Raw genomic sequence first — 22,466 nt, forward strand, 5'->3', positions numbered from 1 at the left:
GACTTCTGTGTGAGAAAATTAAAACTATAGATGACATCAAGTTATATTAGAGCACCACACTGTATTATAGGCAGTTGGTTTCTTTAGGTGATAAGATCTATTCAACTCTACTCCAGATTCAATTTATATATACAGCACAAATTTGCATCTGAAAGTTATAAATGCAGTATTTCTGTATCTTCACCACCAAAGCAAGGCACTGCACAAGACTAATTAAATATTGAGTGTATATGGGCTTCTACAATAGTCAACTGAACAGTCTAACTACCACTTGTCAGTTCACTATGAAGACTGAATCTAATTCTTCATTTTAGTAGCCTAAGAAGCTCCAGAAACTAGGATGAAGATACTAAAATTTAAAAAATGAAGCCCAGCTAGGAATACTAAAATCCAGTAACCAAGTTCATGCCCTCTTCCAAACACTGTCATCTAACAGTATATGTCCAGGACATATTTGGTATATGTCCTGGACTGTTTTGCAGTCCAGGACATATACCAAAGTATTCAATATATTCAAGACCATTCCAACTTACAGAACATTGTTCAATAGTCCCATTGATCATGGCAGCCAACAGATTGTGAAGAACACTTATGATCTAAACACAAATAGTTCTTGCCCACCTGATTCCAGATTGAGTTGAGAGGAATTGAAAGGTCATCAACCTACTCCAAACCATCAGATTTAATTAATTTACTTTTGCACTTGAAATGGCAAGAGATCACATCAGAATTTGCAGTTAAGTACTAAATGACAATTTTCTCCAAAATGTTTACTTCTAAGAAGTTACCATTTCCCCCTCTTATCCCATTTACATCTAACTCTTTTAAGTGATTCACAGTAAGAAAATAGAATTTGTATTCTCACACTGCTGTACTGTGATAAAGTTTGTAATCAATGACATTTTTCCAGGTGGTTCATTAGCAGGATCAGCACTATCACTGAAGTGTCAGTACCCCTCATCCAACAATTACTCTTTAGCATGTCCACTACATTTTTAAAATGTGACTCCTAGATTACTAGAGCAATAAACTCTTTGGATTATGTGACACTACTCAGCTTTGCTAAAGCTTTCATATTACAGAAACTTGGTTTCAGATCTAGAATCCATTCTAGACCAAGACAAAAAAAAAAGCCAGGACTGTCAGTTATATTAACAGCTACTTGTAACCAACAGTACTGTGCAGACAACAGGCAATTTCAAGTAATAGCTGCTACTGAAGAAATCATGAGGATTAATTAGCCACCTCCAAATTCTTGAGGCTTGGGTTCTAACACTGCATTGCCATATATTTCAGCTGCACACAGTTACCTCATTAAGAAACAGGTGCAGGAGCACTGAAGCTGAAAGTCTACAGAACAAAGATAAACAGGAATCTTCTTTTACTTCAGGGAACACCATGAAGGTTAAAACAGGAGACCGAGCTTGTGGGCTCAACATTCAGCCTGATTACCAACAATTTGTTAATTTGGTTTTGTGAAAAATACCTTCACTAGCCTGTAGGCACTGCTTCTGTAAAAACACCCTCATCTCCTTCAGCAACCCATCCTTCCTGCCACATCAGGTTTTGAGGCCTTTCACTCCTGCAAAAAAAGCAAGCTTACCAATTGGTCTTGATTGAGGGTTTCTCCCTTCTTCAGACGATCTTTATAGTCTTCTAGTTTGAGCTGCAGAAAATTCAAAGTAAACATTATACAGAAATCAATACATAAATTAAGTAAAGAGTATGAGTGAAATACTGCAACACAACATAAACCCTCCTACTTCCTCTTGTTTCTGGAGAAAGGAACACAGCTTTTGCTATGCCTTTGATTTGGCAATTTCAGTCTGCAGGACTGTCTATTTCCTTCCACTACCACTGATCTTTCAGTTCTTACTTGCTCATTTTGTTTTATTTAAGAACTATTAATGCATTGATCCAAGATCTTTAAGTGGCTTCAAATACACCCAGTGACCTCATTTAAGTTCAGCTTGTTTAGCTTTACCAAGTCAATGCTAAAATTTACTTATATTTTCCTTGAATAATCCTTGTTATGTCTTTGAAAAAATTTGGCTTTAGTTACATCAAAAATTTATAGCCCTGTTCCCTGAAAAAGCAGACAAGTGTACTCAGGGAAGAAATAAGATTTACTTCCAATATACCAAAGCAGTCTTTAAATGCTGATGTAAACAATACAAAACTAAACTATTTGGTATTGCAAACATCTTTATGGAAAAAAGGTGACTTCACTGCCATGAAGTCAAATACTATTCCATTTGTGTATCTAGAGCTTCACTGACACAGGAGCATACATATAGGACCATAAGACTAAGAATACTTTCTACTCATTTTATTAAGTCACACCTCTTTGCTGATGAGGCCACATAGTAATTCTCGTGAAAATCAAAGGTACTAGAGAAATTCACAACAAAAAGCTTCCTTGGACAGAAATAGAATACAACACAAAGTTGTTTAATCACACAAAGGAAACATACTTGTCTGATGTTATTCAAAACTACAGCATGATGCATGACATGAGACAGCAGTAATACAGCATCTCCTGCAGGAGGATCAGGTCCCCTAAGCACATGGCCAGATGTCTGATCTACTTTCTCTCCTTGCCCTAAGACATAACTAAAAGCTTTTCAGACATTCAGAGTAGCACAATATATTGACACAATTGCTTTACTTGTAATCCTGATCCAGCACTGAGAGCAACAGCACCATTATATCTTTTATCCTACAAAAATATTATTCTCTCAATTCAAAACCAAGCACTAAGCCTTCGGTCACCTGCCAATCATCTGAAAAGCCTTAGACTGCAGAAGTCTGACTAGCACAGTGACAACATTTTAGGCGTATCATTATCTCAGTTATTATTCTTACTAACACTGTTCTGTGCCCCCAACCTCAGAAAAGCAGAGGTCAAAACAGGAGATCAAATTTTGGAGGATTTCTGCATGAAGGTTTTCTAGTAAGTAACATTTGCCTGTATTTAAAATATACTTAGATACTTAGGTAAAGGGCAATACATATTTTATAATTATATAAATATTTCCACTGTCAGAGGGAACACTTGTTCTAACTTCCAATTTTACAAACAATTTACATCTAAATTAGTATCAGATGCATGTAATTGGTGAAAGGTTTCTGCAAAACTATAAACCACATTTAAATCAGATCCAAGTTTGTTCTGAACTGATTTTCTCCGGAGAAGCATCTTCTGTTTTGATCAACGCACATTTGCTCTCAATAGACACACATAACCTTATTCCAGCCATTAAAAATAATGGAAATAACAGGAAATGTTATTTTAAAGGCAATGAGCTTTACTATCAACAGCTTAAATAGGTGCCATGGGCAAGAAAGCCAAGTTACCTTCTTTTTCTCGATGTTCCTGATCTTGTGTTTGAGGCAGATGAGCCCGTTGTCGATGTAGGTCTCATACGCTTGGGAAGGAGAGGCCGCCGTGCTCAGCGCGGACTGCAGGGGGCTGGCGGGAGCCGGGCTCTCCCCAGTCGGGGTCACCTGCTGCTTGGCCGCCTTCATCCTCTTCTCCTCCCCTTCCTCCGACCGGCCTGAAGGTGATGATGGACGATGGAAAGGGGCCTGGGAAAGCTGCACCATTGAAATGGATGGAGCTGCGAAGAAACTCTTTTATTTAGCTCTCTCACACCCTGCACCCCCTTTTCAAGTTACAGCTTTTCTTGTCACATCACGTACTAAGACACGTAGCCACAAAACTGAGCCTCGGGAAGGACCGAACGCAATTTTTCCACGCTTCTCTCTTCCTTTCAAAATATCTGTAGCAAGAATTTCAAAGCAAGGCAAACTTCGTATTGTTCGAAGCCTCCCCACCCATCCAAACACCAAAAATCCTTTACATAGGCAGAATTAAACAGTACGGGGGACGGTTCCAGAAACCCAATATAGTGACCATATAAAACTAGGCAGGTTTCCTGCACACATCACCCACAGGGGAAAAAAACTGCAAGCAAGCAATTGCAAATCACGCCGCCAGCCTGGCATCCGGGCTGCAGCCTGAATGAATATTTAGAAGTGGCATGCCTGAAGGTACAGCCCCTCTTCTCACTCCCATTAAATCGATTTTACCCTTTCATGACCTCCGAAGCAATCCAACCGAGAACTTAAAAACAAATCAATAAAAACAAATAAATAAAAAAGGGGGGGGGAAAAAGGAAAATGTTTGATAAAGTAAACAGCTAGCTTAGAGCATCATTCTTCGCGAGGAGAATGTCCCTGCCTACACCCATCCAAAAGACGTGCCTGTGTCACGGCAAGACACCGGCTTCCATGGGAGGGGCTGTAACCTTGAGCAGAGAGTTTCTGCAAGAGATGCTCGGCCACCTTCAGCTTCAACTACTTACGAACACCTGCTCCTGGAAAGCAATGACACCACAATTCTGCCTGCCCGCCGCCGGGGAGGCCGCACCACATCGCCCCAGTGGGCGACCAGGGCAGAACCCGCCTTTCTCCGGGACAGCCCCCGCCGCCGGGGGAGCCGGGGCGAGCCCTCCATCGCGTCCTTGCCAGGGATGGGCAGGAAGCTCCTCCCGGGAGGAGAAGGGCACGGCCGCCACCGCTCCCCGAGCGGGGCGGCGGACCGGGAAAGAAGAGAGAAGCAGCGGCTCCTCCCTGCCGGGGGATTCACCTCCTCCGCCTCCCGCGCCTGCGGCGGCCGCCGCGCTGCGGGGGCCCGCGGTCCGCCGGCCTCGCACCGCCTCGCTCGCTCCCGCCTCCCCGCTCACCTCGGTGCCCGCACACACTCTGGCCCGCCCCACCGCCCGCCCCCCCGCCTCATATAGCGGCGGGGCGGGGCGCCTCGGCGCCGGTCACCGCCCGCCTCCCAATGGCCGGCGCCGCCTCACCCGCCCGCCCTGCGCCGGGCCTGAGGGCGGGCCCGCGGGGCGGCTCCCGTGAAGGTCGAGGCGTCCCGCCCGGGCGCCGCCCCACAGCTGGGCTGCTGTGGGAGTGGAACGTCAATCTCTCCGCTGGGATCGGGTGCTCCTGCAGGGACCCGAGTGACGGCCCTGGCGGGGAACGGGACGTGCGGGAACAGTGGCGTTGCCACCCGCTTCGTGGGGAAGGGACGTCAGGTGTGACACTCCGCCATGTGCCGTCCGTGAGGGAGAGGCTTGGCACAGGGCCCTGGCAAAGCCACGATGCGCTGCCGCATCGCTTGTATCGCAGCAGCCGCTCACGACAGTCAGCCCGGGGCAGGCTGCCTCTCTGAACACCCCCAGGAGAAGGGCTCCATCCTCCCAGTGCAGGGGGATCCCCTCGGCCTCCAGCCCTTCGCAGCCCACTGTTCAGTCACACCCTTTGGCTGGTGCGGCCGTGAGACAGAAACAGTGTTGGTCTGTGCCTGTAAACCAGCTGCAGGGCTCCTCTGGGCCCGTGCAAAGGTCCTGGAGGAGACTTGCAGGACTGTGGGTCACCTTATGTAACAAAAAACGTGAATGTCCTCTGTTGCCGCTGGTGCTGAATAGATCACACAGACACAGGTCGAGGTGTGGTGAAAGGAAGAGAAAGTTTATTTTTCCTCCCAGGATTTATAGGTTTCTGACCACAGCCAGGGATTGGATGGTGAGGATAACACTTTGCCACAGCACTGGCCATGAGAGATGTCCATCAGAACTCGTGTAACAGAAAGAATGTACACATATCTATGTTTACAGTTACTGTCCTGGGAAAGTCTTTAGAAAACTATGTCAGCAAGCTCAGAAGCTGAGTTTTCAAGGCGACAGTCCTCTAATAATCACAGAATCGGTTAGACTGGAGTCCAGCCTATGACTGAGCTGTACACTAGACCAAGGCACTGAGTGCCACGTGCCGTCCTTCCTTAAACACCTTCAGGGACATTGACTCTACCACCTCCCTGGGAAGCCCATTCCAATGTCTAATCACCCCTGCTGTGAAGAAACTCTTCCTAATGTCCAACCTAAACCTTCCCTGGTGCAGTTTAGGACTGTCCTCTCATCTTATCCCTTGTTACTAGAGAGAACCTAACTCCCCAACCTGGCTACAGACTCCTTTCAGGTGATTATAGATAGTGATAAGGTCTCCTTTTCTCCAGGCTGAACACCCCCAGCTCCCTCAGCCACTCTCCACAGGACAAGCCAATGCCTCCTAACCATGGAAACTCTTGATAACGAGTAAAAGCACTTGAAGTGAATTGAATACACACAATAAAGTAATCACAAACAAACTTCTTTTAATCCCTAGCAATCAGTGCCACAGAAGGTATCAAAGGCTGGAAGACAAGGGAAAAGACCTTCCAAAGATCAGAGGACTAAGCTGGAAATCTGTTTTCTGTGTTTCTGTTTTTGTGGCCATTACCAGGAAGAATAAATAAACCATATGGCAAGTTCATAGCAATCCTGAAAGTTGTGAAAGTAATGAAAGCAGAGACATTTTGAAAGAGATAAGTGAGTCAGTGAGGAAGGATTGCAAAGACAGGTTTTACAGAACACGAGTATTTATGTAGTGCATGGCATGAATGAGATAACTGGGGAGGAAAGGTTATACGTAAGAAAGATTGCTTTTAAAAGTAAAACAAGAAAATTATACATGATTTAAACAATAAGGTGAATTCACAGAGTATCACAGAATCAGATTCACTTGTATGCAACCACCTGTAGCATCCACAATCTTGCCACTTTTCAATGTTTCAAACTTTAATCATGTGTCTCAAAAGTTTTCATTTTTTTTAAGCCCTGGCTCCTAGATTGAGGTTGCTTTGTGAGGCAGTTTTCATGACTGAAAAGAAATGCTAATGAGTAAGACACAGCTTGTGTCTAGGATCAGCAGTGTGCTCTGAGAGTCCTTCCAGTAGATTTCTCTGGGTTTTTTTCAAAGCTAACACGGATGGGCTAGATCCTTGAAAAGTAATTATAAAATGAATGATCAGCTAATGCATTTATTAATAAGAAGTCATAATTAACATTCATACACCTGGGACTATTCTGTAAGTGGTAATTACTGCTGACAAACTGCTTTATAATGCACTTTTACAATTATTTGTATAAAAGAGGCAAAATCAGAAGGAAAATTCATACAAGCTAAATCCATATTTAAAATCAAAGGATATTTTCATTTTTAAAAAGTAGAGAGTATCTGAGACTAATGCTATATACATTTATAGTATATCTGTGGTTTCTAGAGCACTGTAAAGAGTGTATTAGTGTGGTGAGGTCAAGCCCAGTGAAGTTAGGAAATGCCAGGATTAAGCACAGTCTTAATTAATGAGTTTAATGCCATTTTGCAGATCCATAATGAGATCATCTCTAAGTAGATGATCATAGGTTATGATAGTCTAGCCATGCATCAATCATAGTCATGGGGATCTGTGCCTTTTAGTCCAGGATCAGATGGGGAATACACTCTAATGACTGCAGAAAAGTGTTCTGTTCTTTTTGCCATGTTTGACTGGTTCTGCTTATCCTCTCCCACTAGGACTGCCCTGATTTTTCCCAGTCCCAGAAATTTATCCTGCTCTCCTTTTTCTCAGATTCCATTTTCCATTCCTGAGCCCCAGGCTCAGTCTTTCTCCCCAGTTCTGCATGTCCAGGTCACAGGCTCCTTTGAGAAGGAGGATCTCCTTTGCACCCAACTCCAACCCTTTGCCCAACCACTTCCAGTTTTCCACACCTGACTCTTTATCCAGCCCACTAAACCCCTTCCTAATCCTAGTCATGTTCAACATCAGCTGTGTCACTCCAACTGCAGCGGGCCAACCCACAGCCAGTTGTGGTGAGCACTGAGACCAGGTTCCCATTTTCATTCCCTGCCATCCCTTCTGTTACTGCACTGTGAAACTCTGGGAAGTCGATATATAGAATAAGATCAGCTGTTTGTTAAGTTTAGGAGAGAAAGACAGACAGAGAAGATGTTGCAAATATTATCCACTGATGGACGAGAGAAACCTATTTGAGTCATGGAACATATTTCAGACAGGAAGGCGAAGGAATTCAGAATCCAACATGAGATAAATACATTAGGTCTCACAAAGAGGATTGTTATTCAGTATTGCACCAAATTTATTGGAAAAACCTGGAAGAAATACTTTGCTACAAGGCAGTTTTATGCTGCAAGGGTTTTTTTTCCACATATGAACCCTGTGGCTGCCTGTCTGCTGTGCAGAACTCAGAGCCAAAGGGTCTGGAGAAAGGTTACTCCACGCAGTGTCCACCACTGCCTTACACAAGCTGCTGCTGTTAGTGATTTCTAACTTCGGAAGTGCTTCTTAAACATATACTTCTTCCTTCACACTCTAGCTCCTTGTCTCCTGTGTTTTCATCAGAGGATGCTGATTTCAGTTTCCTTGTATAGAAAATTTTCCTCCTTTTTTGCCTCCATGTTCAATCCTGCCTAGCAAACTGGTTCATGTTCCTGCTCTTCCCATGCAACCAGTGCCAGGCACCCTTTCCAATTCCCAGCAAGTTCCATTTGCCTGGCTCACTTCTCACATCACCATGAAAAAAAACAGTGATTCTGTTTCATTCCTCTCATTTCTTTTTTTTCACTTTTTCTTTTTTTCACTCACTGTCTGTGTTTTCAACAGAAAAATTCTCCCAAAATTTTCAAGGGAAAGAAGAAAGGGAACAACAAAATTAAACAGAAATAGTTACTGTGCCTGGGAGCAGCCATTACAAGCTTAGCCAAATTTTACCGATGTAGCTCCAGGCAAAACAGCATGTGTTTAATTAAAGTCCTTGTTAACACCTATAAGATCTGCAACAAAATGGAGTTTTGCTCCCTGGCAGAAGCTGTAATTCCTGTTTCCAGGCTGTGGGTTTCTGCAATTTCAGTGAAAGTGCAGAAAGAATCCTGTGAACTGCTTGTTTTTCCAGTCCCACCTGGAATCACTGAATGATTTGGGTTGGATGGGACATCTAAAGCTCACTTAATCCAAACCCTAGTGCATCTCAACTCAGTTTTGAAGCATTCACTCAGAATGGAAGAGTTCATTTGGAATTGAAAAACTCTTAAAGCAAAAGCAAATTTTAGAAGTGCTGGGCAAGCTTAGTGAAAAGAGGGCCCAGCCAAGCAGAAAGATGATGTGATCTGAGCAGTGGAAGCAGCAGCACCTGCCTCTTTTAATGTCTCTGTCCTTGCTTAGGACTTAATCAAACCTCAGTTGCAAAAGGGGAAATGTTGCATAGCAAGCATTCATATGGGATTTTTTTATTGTATGTGCATGAGGAAATACTTTTTAAAAAATGTCACTGGTTTTCAGCTGTGGTATTAAAGAGTCATGTGCCTGTAAATGCTTCAAAATACAGACCAGCCCATGAAAGTGGATTTGTTTTTATGTCAGAAACATTTCTTTCTGATAAAATGATACATGAACACACGTGGAGTATTACTTTCTCCACACCACCTCTCCTATCCCCTTTTATATGAGCCAGACATGGATGTGGTCTTAGAACAAAGCTGGGCTGTGCATTTTAACAGTTGAGTTCAGGAAACATTCTTAGGTTTTGAAGGATTTAGAAGATTTACAGTCAATGTGTAAAATAACTGCAGGAAAATATATTTTTATGGATAATGCAAGTGAACATTGACCTTTAAGCTAAATTAGGCTATCTCTGCTACAAACTTCTGAAGGATTTTACATGGATGTGTTCTTCATTTTCTAGATGAATTAGTATCTGATTGAAGGTACAGAGCATTCACGGCTGCAATTAGCGTAAACAAAGGGGATGCTTTGAGCATAATATGGTCCTTTAAATAAAGATATCCTGGAGATTGAGGAATTATGTCTTGAATTATGTACACAAATTTAGTAGCATCTGTGACTTTTGCCTGTAGAAAAGGGGGATTACCCCACCTCCACCATTCACAGGAATGCTGATAAAGGACTGCCCTGGATATTTGAAACCAACAGTGTCTCCAAAAGAGATCTTTAGTATTTAGTTTTGTTAGTCTTGGAGAAATGTTTTATTTTTCCTAAAGGAAAGGAGAGTTCTGTGGTGGAAAGAGTTTATTGAAAAGAGGAACTATAGAACTGCAGATGCTCACAGTTCTGCACATGATACTGAGATACTGGGTGTGCTACCTTCATCTTCTCCTCTGGCAGAACCCAGATCCAGGGATTCTTTGCTTCCCAAGAAGTGCCTATGAATTGCTTGGTGTCCTTGTCCTTCCATCACAGCCCTGAAGAGCCCTTGGATGCTGCAAGTTTCTATTAAAATATTACTCTGCTGCAGTACTGCTTTTTTGCTCTGGTTTTCACTTCCATTAAAGTAGCTTCCCAGCTGTTTTAAAAAACCTTTCTCAGGTCCTTCTTTTTTAGATTCATGAGTTCTTATGCGATCACATTTTCTTCTCCCAGAATTTGGTTTCCTTGTCCACTGACACAGCGGAAGGATCCTTAATGCTTATGGCTCTGGTCTCTGTGTTACAGGCTATCTCCTGGCATCTCACAAGCATGAATCCCAGACTGGCTGTACCCTTAGAACCACCATTCATAGGTCAGAAATATTTAAGTTAAATGGGTGTTAAAAATATAACAGCCTGACTTGCTTGGCTTTTGATCCAGTTAATCATCTTAAGTATGGTTTAGATAGTAAGGAGTTGGACAGTTTTCATGTCTTTTACTCCACAACCAATAATCTGACTGCTCCAGAGAGGCTAATGGATTTTTATTATCCCCAGGGAAATTCTAATGACAGATTTATTTCCTTCTTATTGCCACCTAAACACCTTTGATCTCAGGCTTTTCAGGTGGACCTGTGAAAAATGTTTTCACCTGTGTTTCCCTTTGAATCCTACTGTGGCACTGATGCATTCTGGGACTCAATTAAAATTAATTTAAAAGTCTGATTTCAAACCATTGCAGATTATCTCTGCAATTTGGTAGTTTCCTCTGCATCATTACCCAATAAGTTCAGAGGAAAGGGAAAAATAGGCCCCACATTCTGATTTTTTTCTCATTAGGAAGAAAGGATGAGTGGTAGACAATTGACATTCCTGAAATCTCTCTGTGACCTAAATTCAGGACTCAATTTCTGTGGCTTCATTTTTTTTCTTCTTCAAGTTCTGAGCAATTTAATATGCAAAATTTTTTGCATCTGTATGTAATTGAATAAAATGAGGGGCAAAATTTGGCCGCTTCACAAAGTGCTATTGTGGGATTCAGTCAGGAGGAAAAAAAAAGATCTAAAATTATTAGTGAACAAAGCTTGAAGATTGTAGAGATTTTTATTATCAGTTAACTTATTTCCTTCATCTGTGCTCCTGTAAATAGTTAAATTTTACATGAAATAACATGGTATTTTTATGGGGAAAATGTTGACAAAAGTTTAACATGAATGTTAAATAGAAATTATAAGGAAAAATCACAAAGTGGAGACCCAAAGCATCTCTCTGGTACTTTTATAAAGCAGAGAAGTGTTTTCTAAATATGTATGTGCATATGTGTCATTTTATTTTGGCCATTTTGTCACAATATAAAACAATACTGAACACATGAATGCAAATAAACACATTCAAGATTTATAGAATAGGACCTGTCTTTCTCAAAGACTTCCAATGATTCCTTGCAGAATTCAAAGTATGAAAACCAATTTTGATAATAATCCCTTGTTTTTCTACTTGTTAATAAAATCCAGGCTCTTCATTAATTTATGTTCTAAAAATATCTCATCCTGCAACCATTATTTTCTTGGACTCACCAGCAAACAAATTACTCCTAAATCTATCAGATGTTTATAAAAATAGCCATCAATTTTTATGAGAAATAAGAATATTGTTGACAATTTTTAACACAGCTGAAACCATCCCAACAATTTCATAAACATCTCAGAGAGCAGCATGCATTTGTCCAGGGATTCTGACATGTTGGGTCTTAATATTTTGTATACTATTAAAAATAATTCAGTATTGGCCATTGATTTAAACCCCTGTCTCATCTAGCTCCCATTTTCATTTACTCTCAGTATCTGTTACAAAGAAAGCTCTGTCTTAAAATGTCTGCATAGAAACTAACCTGATTTTCTCTTACCTTAATAAGTTTTGCCACAAGAAGGAAGCTTTCACTTGAAACAACTTGATTAAGTAAAATCTAAGTATGCTTCATACATTTTGATTAAGTACTTTACATATTTTATGTTGATGTAAGTGTGGTCATTCACACGAGTGTCAGAACATGGAACCACAGGGAGTATAAACTGCAGCTGAACCTGCAAATTGTTTTTTATTCAGGACCCTTATTGGCCATCTGCGTAAGCCCATGTTTAACTCTGAGCAATTGACTAATCCCACTGACTTCATTAAGACAATATGAAAGTTTCATTTTTATTAAAAATTCATATTGAAAAACATGGGGGTTTTTGCCTTTGCTGTTTTTCCTGCTCACAAGAGTTGTGATTTTCATGGGATGGTTCATCTTCTTAAAGTAGCAAGTGCTTCCTTGAGATAAAAATTGACAGCTTTCCAGGACAGTATTAGGATGCTAGTGAAAAAGTTACATGAAATAACTTTACTTAAAGTGTTTATGCATAATTATTTCTTCTTGGTACTATTCTTTCATCTAATTCAGATACATATGTATTATTATGTTTTAATGGTTATGCATGCTGGTCAATTCAGACATCCTGTTAAAAAAACAAAACACAACACAACAAAAAAACCCCAAAACAAAAACAAAACCCCTTAGTGATTCTGCAGCACTTTGAGCATGCAGGCATGTAGTTATAAAAAAGCAATGATGATGTTATCAAAATCATACTGCTCTTATAGCTCCTACAACCAATGGAATACCAGGAACATTTTCTGGTTAAAAAAAAAAAAAAAAAAAAAGGAGAGAGAACCATCTCTGAAACTTGACTAGATATAGGACAATAATTAATTTTTCCCAGTTTTCAACAGGCTGCATACTAGATAAATAACCTGTGAAACAGTGAGAGCCTTCAGCCTCCAGACAAGGTAACAGCAGCAGAGTATCTTCAGATCCTCAGAAGAGTTGTCTTGTCCCTGCTGATAACAGGGACTGCTGATAACAAAGAGCCAGGAGTGAACTTGGGAGGGAGATAGAGATTTAGTGACCATCCTACAGCTTACCAGGAAAACTATAAAAACCACAACAAAGCACGAATCTTCTCTTACAGTGGTGCTGAAAGGCAGCATGAACAGATCTTCATGTTTCTATATATAAATAAATATGTATTCATTTCACAGCATAGAACACCCTGGATGGATTCAATAGTCAACAGTGTGAGGATACACAGGATTATTAACATAAACTGAAAAAAATTCCCCTGTGTGACTGGTGAGTGGATCAGAGCTGGGATGCAGAACCAGGAGCCATTCCATCTTAACAACTTTCAAGACCCCTGGGGTAGATAGGACCCCCAGTAGCCCTAAGACCCAGCAGACTCCGTAGCCAAAAGTCTCCACTTCCAGAAATGCTGAACAACCTATAGCTTCTTCTGACCTCAGAAGTAATCAGAAATCAGAAAGGTCCAGCCACTCTGAAAATTAAACCAAAAGCCCAATGGTCTGCAAGTACTTGTTCACAAGTTTATGTTGAAGTACATAAATAATACTGCAAGACACCACCCAGCCTTCATTGAAGGCACTGGGAATTTTGCCATGGGCTTCTCACTAGTCAGTATTTTGCCCCTCACTCCCTCTGTACTTATGTATTCAGTGGAAACCAAAATTTGACTTCTGTGCTCACAAAAAAAGCCCAAACCAAAGCAAACAAACAAACAAACAAATCCTCACCCTGAATGTCTGGATATCTTTTAGAGAAAGATTTTAAATTAAAAATATCCACATTCCCCCTTATCTTGCCACAATGCCTACACATGATGTTGCTGTTAGCTTCACATTTCCAAAGGTTTACCAGTTTCAGGTTTGTATTTTAATTTGCTCCTGTGGAAAGTTTCTTTTGCTGTGTGGTTCAAGTTTCTTGTACCTTTACAAAAAAGTCCCTCAAGCAATGCCTGACTGCAGTTAGGTGGATGTTTCTGCTCCCTGCAGGGAAACATACAGTAAAAACTCAGAGGATCTTGAAAATTACCTAGAAACTGCATTGTTCCTGATTTATAAAGATACTCAGGTGTGATGGTCATATGAAATGCCAATATAATTCATAACTGTTCTTTTGGCAGTTATTATTTGTCTTCCTTCAGTGGATCATGGGCTGAGCCTTAGACTCACTTAATAGCTGTGAGTTTGTTTTTTTTCAAATGACACGGGATCCACAGACCTGGAACATCCCCAGGAGTGAAATGACTCTACACAGGGTAGTTCAATACTGCTCAGCTCCTCTTCTGCTCTTTGCTTTACATGGTGGGATGTAGCAGGAAAACCCAATATATCAAACCCCAAACTTCATCAAGGACCTTAGGGTGGAATATAAATTAGTTGCCTAAATTTCCAATGCAACTTAAAGAAAATATCCTTATGAAACTTCTGCCCCTCCAGCCTCACAGCAAACGACCTTTCTCACAGCCAAACAATTATGTGATTATTTGCACTGAAATTATATATACAGACTTCAAGTAGAAAAATTATAGCAATTTAATGGGCTACAAAACATTTCTAAGCTCTTTTTTTTTCATGTTTAGCTGATGTTACTCTTGCTATCAGGAACTTATTTGAGGCAGCAGGTGCAGTTGAGTAGAACTTTACATGAAAACTTCCCTTGAAAACTGGCATCAAGAATAAAAAAAAAAAAATGTGTCAAGTAGCAGATTGAATTTTAGCAAATTGACCAGATGCTTTCTCTGCCTTACAAACAGCCTGTGGCCCCAAATATACAAAGGAAGAAGAAGCTGCTGTACTTTTATATCACAATTATCAGAAGAGAAGCATGTGCTTCACTCTGTGTGTGTGTGTAGGAACAGGGGGTGTTTACATTTTGCAGATTGAGAAGAAATGGGAGTGTTTCTAAATAGATGCATTTTATGTGATTAGTATGTTGCCAGTCCAGCAAAGCACAGGCTTATGTGCACAAGAAATTAATTTACTCCAATTTAATTTAGCACCATTATGTGATTTATTTTTTTTTAGTTTATTTATGCTTTTTAAAATATACTGATTAGCTAACAAGTGGTTTGTTAGAGTCGTGTTAACTGTTCCAGCAAGTACTGTAAGTGCAGCATTCAGGCAGAGCTTAGTTAGTTTTATCCAGCACCTTTTATGGGAATCTCATGGTTGTCTGGAAGTTTCCCATCCTAGGAAAGAACATCTGTGATGATGGATAGCATTCTGATGAGAGAGGAAAGTTAAACCATGTTTTTTAATCATCTGTTGATTAGTGTCATCCTGTTTCCTTTTTTTATCCATCCCCCAAATATTCCATGGTCTTTAGGGGTTATAAGACCTCTGTCTAACACTTCTTTATTGATGCTGCTTCTTTCTCATAGCCCCAGGCTACCTGCTTTCCTCCTCCATCAGACAATTACACAGGATGAAATGTGCAGCGTGAAGTGGTGGGAAGGAAAGGATGTCTTGAACTCATTATTTGGAGAGATGCTTAACAATGAACTGTTTGTGATGCTGCTGGAGTAACATATGAGATAAATTAAGTGGAATTGACTTTGCCGTTTTGCATATTATAATGGAGAGTTTTATAGCAATGCTTTAAAAAAATTACAAAGGTGATTGAAATTATTATACATTTGGGTTCTACCTCATACATCAATAAGAGAGTTGTGGCAGTGTTTTCTAAATAGATAATAGAGAACAGTGAACTCATACACATGCTTTAAAACCGTGATTTGAAAATTTCCCACTGTGTTGCATAGTCATGCAGCTTGTTACTTGCACATTTAATTTCTTTTGAATCCTTTTAGGCCAGTGAATGATTATAATTATAAAATGAATGTACTGAAGACTCAATAATTTGTTATTTTTATTGCTACCTAGACACTAAGGTAGGTAGAAGTAATGATGAATGTGTGGGATTTTTTTAAGCCAAATGTACTTATTCTGTTGGACATAGGTTTTCAACTATCTTGAAAATTTAAATGAATTTACAGTTTACAAGAGATGACAGAAAGACAGTGCTAAAAACAGGAATCTTGGTTTCCTTTCTGTTGCTCACATCAACTACTGTACTTAAAAGGGCTATGGCTGAAAACAAGGAGTAGTGGTCAGCTAATATCCACAATTAATTTGCATGTTGGTTTTGCTGTCTAGCTTTGGTAGAGTTTTTTGGTTTGGTTTGGTTTTTTGCTTGTTTGTTTGTTTGTGGTTTTTATTCTAAAAAAACCCAAATGAACAAGTTTTTTGAAAACCTGAAGTTTAAAAAAAATTTGAAATTAGGTGGAAATTCCAAGGGGAAGGGACAGCTTTATAAAGTTAGCAAGGAGCCTAGGTAAAACCCCATCTCATGCACATACACATATAACTTGCCCTCTTGCTACAATATAAATCAGAGAAAAGGCTGAAACAAAAAGGTGCAGTTTTCACTTTTTTTGAGACAAAAGCAGACCTGACAGCATAATTTTTGTACTCCCTTCTCACTAGGTTTAGCCAATAACTTGGAAGTAACTGGCCAAACTCCTCTAAACAAGGGGACAGGCAATAATCTACACAGTTTAAAATACCATTTCAACACTCATTACAGAACACAGGACTGTGAGGGCACCCATCCTGGGTAATGGAGTGGGTTCCCCTGCAGCCACAGGCAGGCAGAAAGCATAATCCCTTGTACAAACACTGCCCTTTTACTTTGGCCAATCTCCACATCAGAAAATTAGGAGAAATCTTCCTCACGGTTCACAGCTCACCAACATTGCTGCTTTTAACCTAATTCAGGAGATGTAGGAAACAGGAAAGCACTAATGTGAAAGGAGAGGGCATGACTTTCCCGAGATTTCTGTGTTAGAAAATCAAAATCAAATCTCACTATGTATCCAGGGCCAGAATCACCTTCCAGACCACACGGCAAAAATTTCACCTCTATAACTTCTCCGTAGCCCCTCCAAGCCTACAAAGCTCTGCACTACACTTTCCCTCGTGCATGTTAAATCAGTCCTGTTTGGTTTTAGCTCCCTTTCTGTTTAGCCCGCAGGTGAGACCGGGTGTGAGGGATGTCCCATCCCCGCGGCTGGGGATTCCTCTGGAGGGGGGACGAGCCAGCCGTGACCCCGCGCTGCTCCCGCAGGATCGCGCCTTGCCCGGAGCCCCTCGCTGCTCCCGGGCTGCCATCCGCAGCTTCCGCGGCAGCCCGGGAGCTGCACAGAGCGCTATTCACAGAGACACAGACAATAGCCGAGGGTTAGCTTGTGTAAACCAGCGGAGGTGCTGCGGAGGGGGTGGGCTCTGCGCTCACTTGCACAGCGGGGAAAGTGCCTGGCCAGCAAACAGCCTGTCCCGCTCGGAAAGCTGCGAACACAGACGAGGGCATGCTCCTGCCTCCTGGCTGCTGACAGGGGCCTTCCAGAAGCACGGGAGACAGCAGATGGTTACTGTGTGCGAACGCTACTAAAAAGCTGTTCGGGTCCTGATGCTTCTCAGCTCTCCTCCTATTCAATATTCCCACATAGTTCCACGTTCTCTCTCATTCCCTTCCTAAAAGGCACATTCCTCACCTGCCATAGGAACATGCATTATACTACCGTTTACATCTAGAAAAAACATCTTTTCCTTCATTTAGAAAACTCACTCTTTTCTGTTTCTTTTTAAGAGGCACGTTTGCTTAGTCTTCCTGTGAAATCCATGTCCCCATTTTCCATATGATCTTTGTCTCAAACACTCAACTTGTGCCAGGACTGCCATCTACCCACAAAGGTGCAGAGTCAGCAGCAAACCCAGGATGATTAGTTATCACTCAGACTTCAAAAGTGTGTCACACAGGCTAGACAAAAATTATAGAAATGTTAAAAGAGACAAAGCAGAGAGAAAGGAGGAAAGCAGGGGACAGGATCAGACTAAGCAGGTGATGTTACTTAGGAGAGTTAGTATACGACATGATTAGATTTTACTGTTTTTCCTTTTAGGGTACCTTAACCTCTGTTCATGACTATTTTGAAATTTGTAGAAGCCCTGTAACTTTAGAAGATGAAAAATAACAGAAAGAATTGGGGGGGAGGGGGGAAGGAGTAAACACGTTCCTTTTTTCCTGCTTTATTTCAGTGAGACATAAAGGGGGACAGCAAATCTGATGCCCCTTCAGGGCATAAAATAACTGCAGTACACAGCAGCTTCAAGAACAATGCCTATCTTGTTTCCTCCCCTGGCATTTCTGTCCCTTTGAGTGGCTCAGGAGGAGCCCATGGACTGGCTGTGTGGCACCAGGGCACACACATGCCACTGCTGTGCCCCAGGCACGTTGATTTGTGCACCCAGTCACGCTGACCCACACGGCACTGGAGCCATCCTGCCCAACACTGCAACCCCTGCCAAGGCCCCCAGCAGCGTTCTTTGGCACAGAGTCCCCTGAGCCCCAGGGAACTGTCTGCCCAGAGAGCTGGTGGAGTCACCATCCCTTGAAGTTTATAAAATAAGATTGGATGTGGCACTTGGTGCCACACAGGTGGCCAGAGGTTTAGCTGAGGTGTTAGGGCATGGGTTGGACTCAATGATCACGATCATGATCTTCCAACCTATTGGTTCTGTGAAAGGGTTGGATCACGGGCATTTTAGTAAATCAGATATAAAAGGGCTGCATTTACTGTTAATAATATACATAGATCTAATTAGGTCCTCAGGAACTCTCCCTGTACCACCATTACCAGGTGCCAGACTTTTTGTAAAGGGTTCTGTAAAGGCTGTGGTTTGCTCTCCAATTCCCCACAAAGTGGCCTCGTCATGAAAGCAATCCTTGTGAGGAGCCATTAGTGACTGACCTGTGATGCTCCACCTGGATTCAATCCACTGCACTTTCCCAATTACTTAGTGAGGTTTCTTAAGCAGGTGGAAGACCTCCTCCCACTAGATCAGAACTCTACTGCAGTACCAGACTGCTGTGGAATGCCATGTCCTAATTAAGGCATGGTAATGAGCAGCAGGAGCACATGGATGTGAAATCTCATTGGAGTGGAACAGGAGTTGTTGATTCTGGTTACGTAGTGTCTGGGAATCAGCTGTAAATTTCACAGCCATTTAATTTGCACCTGTTCTCAAATGAAAGGACAGGGCCTTTTGACTCTATTGCAGTGGCCTGCATCTTTGAGCAGGATTTGGCCCTAGATACTGTGATCTGCAAGTTATAGATGCCATGTGTGCCTCCTGCATGTTCTGCATTTCCATTTCTTAGAGATAAAAATCACAGAAGGTATACCAGCAGCTGTGGGGCACCGTAGAACTCCAGGGCCTCTCAATGTAGCAGCAAAGCCTACCTACTGATTTGTGACCTGATGTGTGCCCTCCCTAAAGCAGTGTTGAAAGAAGACTCTAAGTACATACAAGATCTATTTCTCTCACGATCACAGGTGGTGGGGAAGAGGTCACAGTCCTTGGTCATCTCATTTCAGGCAGAAGGGGAGCTCACAGATCATCACTTGGAGGCAAACACCCAGGATCCAGCTCCTTGATCAGGAAGCATGATGTCAGAAGGTGAAACACTTATGAGGTGCAGCACTGCCAAGCACCAGGGCATCATGCTGCTCCATAGTTAAAATTCCTGGGAACAGATCTGGCAGCAGGGAAGTATCTTGAGCCCAGCTTCTAAGAAAATTGCCTGCCAAGTGTCCCAGCCCACAGCAGTGCTGGGCCTGTGCCCTACTTTGCTGTGGAGGACAGCCAAGTGGAGAGCTGCTCTCAGAACCTTGCAGGGCAGCCACATCCTCAGAAGAGCAGCACGTGGGCCAGGCTCAGTGAGTGTAGCTGAGGCTGTCAGATCATCACGCCACGCTCCAGCAGCAAGGAGAGCTGACAGATGTGTCCATCATCCCAGCAGCTGCTTTCCCTGCTAAGGGATCCTGCTGGCAGCAGTTCCTCTACACCTTTCTTATAGTCACCAACTACTTCTACTGGGCCAAATCTGGTGCCACCTGGCTTGGATGAGACAGTGACCCTAAAATTTACTCAGGCTGACAACCATGACCATCACTTCAGGTATTATTTGTGTTTGCCCAGGTAAAAACTTCCTCCTTTTTTTCCCTTTTTTTTTTTTTTTCCATGTGTCCAGTGACTCTTTGCCGAGATGAAATGAAAGCAATGAGAGCCCCAGTTTCCTGCTCCTGTGAGCAAGGAAGGGCGGGGATGAGGTCTGTGCTCGGTTTTTGCGGCTGGAGAGCGGCGCCGGCCGTGCCGGTGCAGTGCGGAGCGCACAGCGCTGCCGGAGCTGCCCGAGCCGCTGCAGCTCACAGCTCCATCCCGGGACCGCAGCCGGGAAAGGAACACCGAGAGCGCAGCCGGGATGCCCAGAACGCTGGGACTGCAGCTGGGCACGCCAGGGACGCTGTAAGTGCAGCCGGGAATGGCCAGGACGCGGTGGCAGCAGCCGGGACCGGGCCATCGCCACCTGGCGGCCTCCGGGAGCGGCCAGCGCCGATGGCTCCCGAGGGGCCATCGGGGACTGAGGCTTTCCGATCCCCTCATAAACCTCCGTGGGCTCCCTATTATCGTCAGGCCGTGCTGCAGAGGTCGGCAGTAAGAGCCACCCGTGCCACCCTTCTTTGCAGCCCTCAAAGTTCCCGATTCCCCCATTCCTTTCCAAGAAACATTCCACGGCATGTTTCCCAGTCCATTTCCAGTGCTCTCCCACCTTCTGGCTTCTGCAGGGATGCGGGGCCAAGCTCGCAGTTGAGGCATGAAGCCGTGTCTGTGGTGATGAGACACGAACAGCGAGGGCAAGGGCTGAGCAGGGTCATGAACAGTCCCTTCCCACGCCCAGAACTGAGGGTTAGGACACCTGGGCAGTCTGTCCCTTTCCAGTCACTCTTCTGCTGTGCCAGAGGCGATGGCAATGAGATGTCCCACACTCCTGTACTGATAACCTCTCTCTCGGATACAGTAGAAAGTATTCTCCAAATAAGTCTCATTAATATATATAAAAGAGATACAAAACCTAAATTCATGATGATAGATAGTGTGAAATGTGTCACATTCCTTTCAAACATTCAGGATCTGGAGTACACAAGGATTCTGTGTACTTCTCCCCCAGAACGTGTAACTTCTCTATAAGCACATAAATATTAGCTTAACTATTCTCCATTAATGGAGTTCAAAGCTGCTGCTAGTCAACACGAACATGGAATTTCCAATAGAAATGCCACCAGCAGCAAAATGGGGTTTCCTGAAAAGGCTGGGTTGGCTACCTGATACCCATCATGACCAAATAGCTCCACAATGGCTTTACAGATGCTACATATAGTGATCTTGAAAAGGAGCACCAGTTTTGTGTTGCTTTACTGTAGATTTTTATCTACAGTTTATAGAGGAAGTTTATATGGAGGAAGCTAGCAGCATTTCCCTGGTGCCATTTCCAGTGTCTGAGAAAAGGGAGCTGGAGAGAAGCTGGACATGCTCCCTTTCCTCCTCATGGACAGGTGTTCAGGGGAAAGAAACAGAAAACTAAAGCCAAAAAGGATTTAGTTGTGTCTCTGATGTTGACACTTGCAGGATCAGGTGTGTGAGACTCCTCTTACCCCTGATCTGGAGAACTTAAAAAATTACATTAAGTGGTACATTTTGGAGGAGTTTCCCTTTTCCTTATGTTATACTGAAATTAAGTTTTTATATTACTTCAGAAGAGCTGTAACTTTTTGGTCACCAGGACTGGATGGGACCCAGTCATCTGCTCAGGAAGCAGGTCTCAGGTTCAGTGTTGTAGAAGTCACAGAGACTTCAAAATTGTACAAATCAGCATAAAATTACTCCTCATACAGCATCACACAAAAGCAACAGAATTTGCCATTGCATGCTTCAGCAGCAGCACTGGATGCCCAGCTCAGGCTTTGGAAATCATGGATCTGCTCCCTGTCCACTGGTGACCTCCAACAATGTAACTTCTTGTCCCATGCCATATTTTTCCCATCTTTCAATACAATCCTCTGTAAAGCACCTTTATAATGCATTCAGTGTGAGGTATTTTAGCAGATGTCACACTTGCCATTGCAACAGCTGACCCAGGTGAAGCACAGGGCTTTACATCTAGGATTTTGCTTCCAGATTTTGTTTCCCATTGCTCTGAAGGTGCCTCCCCGATGTTCCCAGAGGAGCTTCCTCCTCCACAGCTGTAACCCTGTTAGGTTTTCTGCCGCACAAAGCCCTCTATCCATCCACAGATGTCCTCAGCACCCAGAGGTTACCCTGACAGTAGCTGTAGTCGCTGGTGTGCAGCAGCAGTCCAAGAGAGAGTAAGAAAAGGAACTAATTGTTTGAAACAGGGTGGAAAGTTACAAATTAGTTACACAGTAGACTACCTGCTTTAATCCACCTTTTGGTACATCTGCTTCTCTTCAGGGACTTGACATAGACTTTACATTTTAGGTCAACTGAATTATGCCCAGGGTATGTTTAGACATCTACAGCATAATGCAAATATGTCAAAACCAGAT

At 42.7% G+C, this 22,466-nt stretch overlaps 1 protein-coding gene across 8 annotated transcripts in view; it reads right to left on the reverse strand.

Annotated features, from left to right (window-relative positions):
* The window catches only part of CAPRIN2 (caprin family member 2), a 32,804-nt gene extending 28,158 nt beyond the window's left edge, over positions 1 to 4,646 (reverse strand). For 4 of the 8 annotated variants that reach the window (XM_015629330.2, XM_033514630.1, XM_033514627.1 and 1 more), the window contains exons 1-2: positions 3,358 to 4,646; positions 1,604 to 1,666 (exon numbers count right to left, since the gene is read on the reverse strand). In XM_015629330.2, the coding sequence (XP_015484816.1) occupies positions 1,604 to 1,666; positions 3,358 to 3,606 (312 nt within the window). In that variant the 5' untranslated portion in view covers positions 3,607 to 4,646. The remainder of the gene's footprint in view (positions 1 to 1,603; positions 1,667 to 3,357) is intronic. The other 4 variants (XM_015629332.2, XM_015629331.2, XM_033514629.1 and 1 more) reach the window with 2 other exon arrangements.
* Positions 4,647 to 22,466: the final 17,820 nt, after the last annotated feature.

Source organism: Parus major, chromosome 1A (assembly GCF_001522545.3).
Source record: "Parus major isolate Abel chromosome 1A, Parus_major1.1, whole genome shotgun sequence".
NCBI lineage: Eukaryota > Metazoa > Chordata > Aves > Passeriformes > Paridae > Parus > Parus major.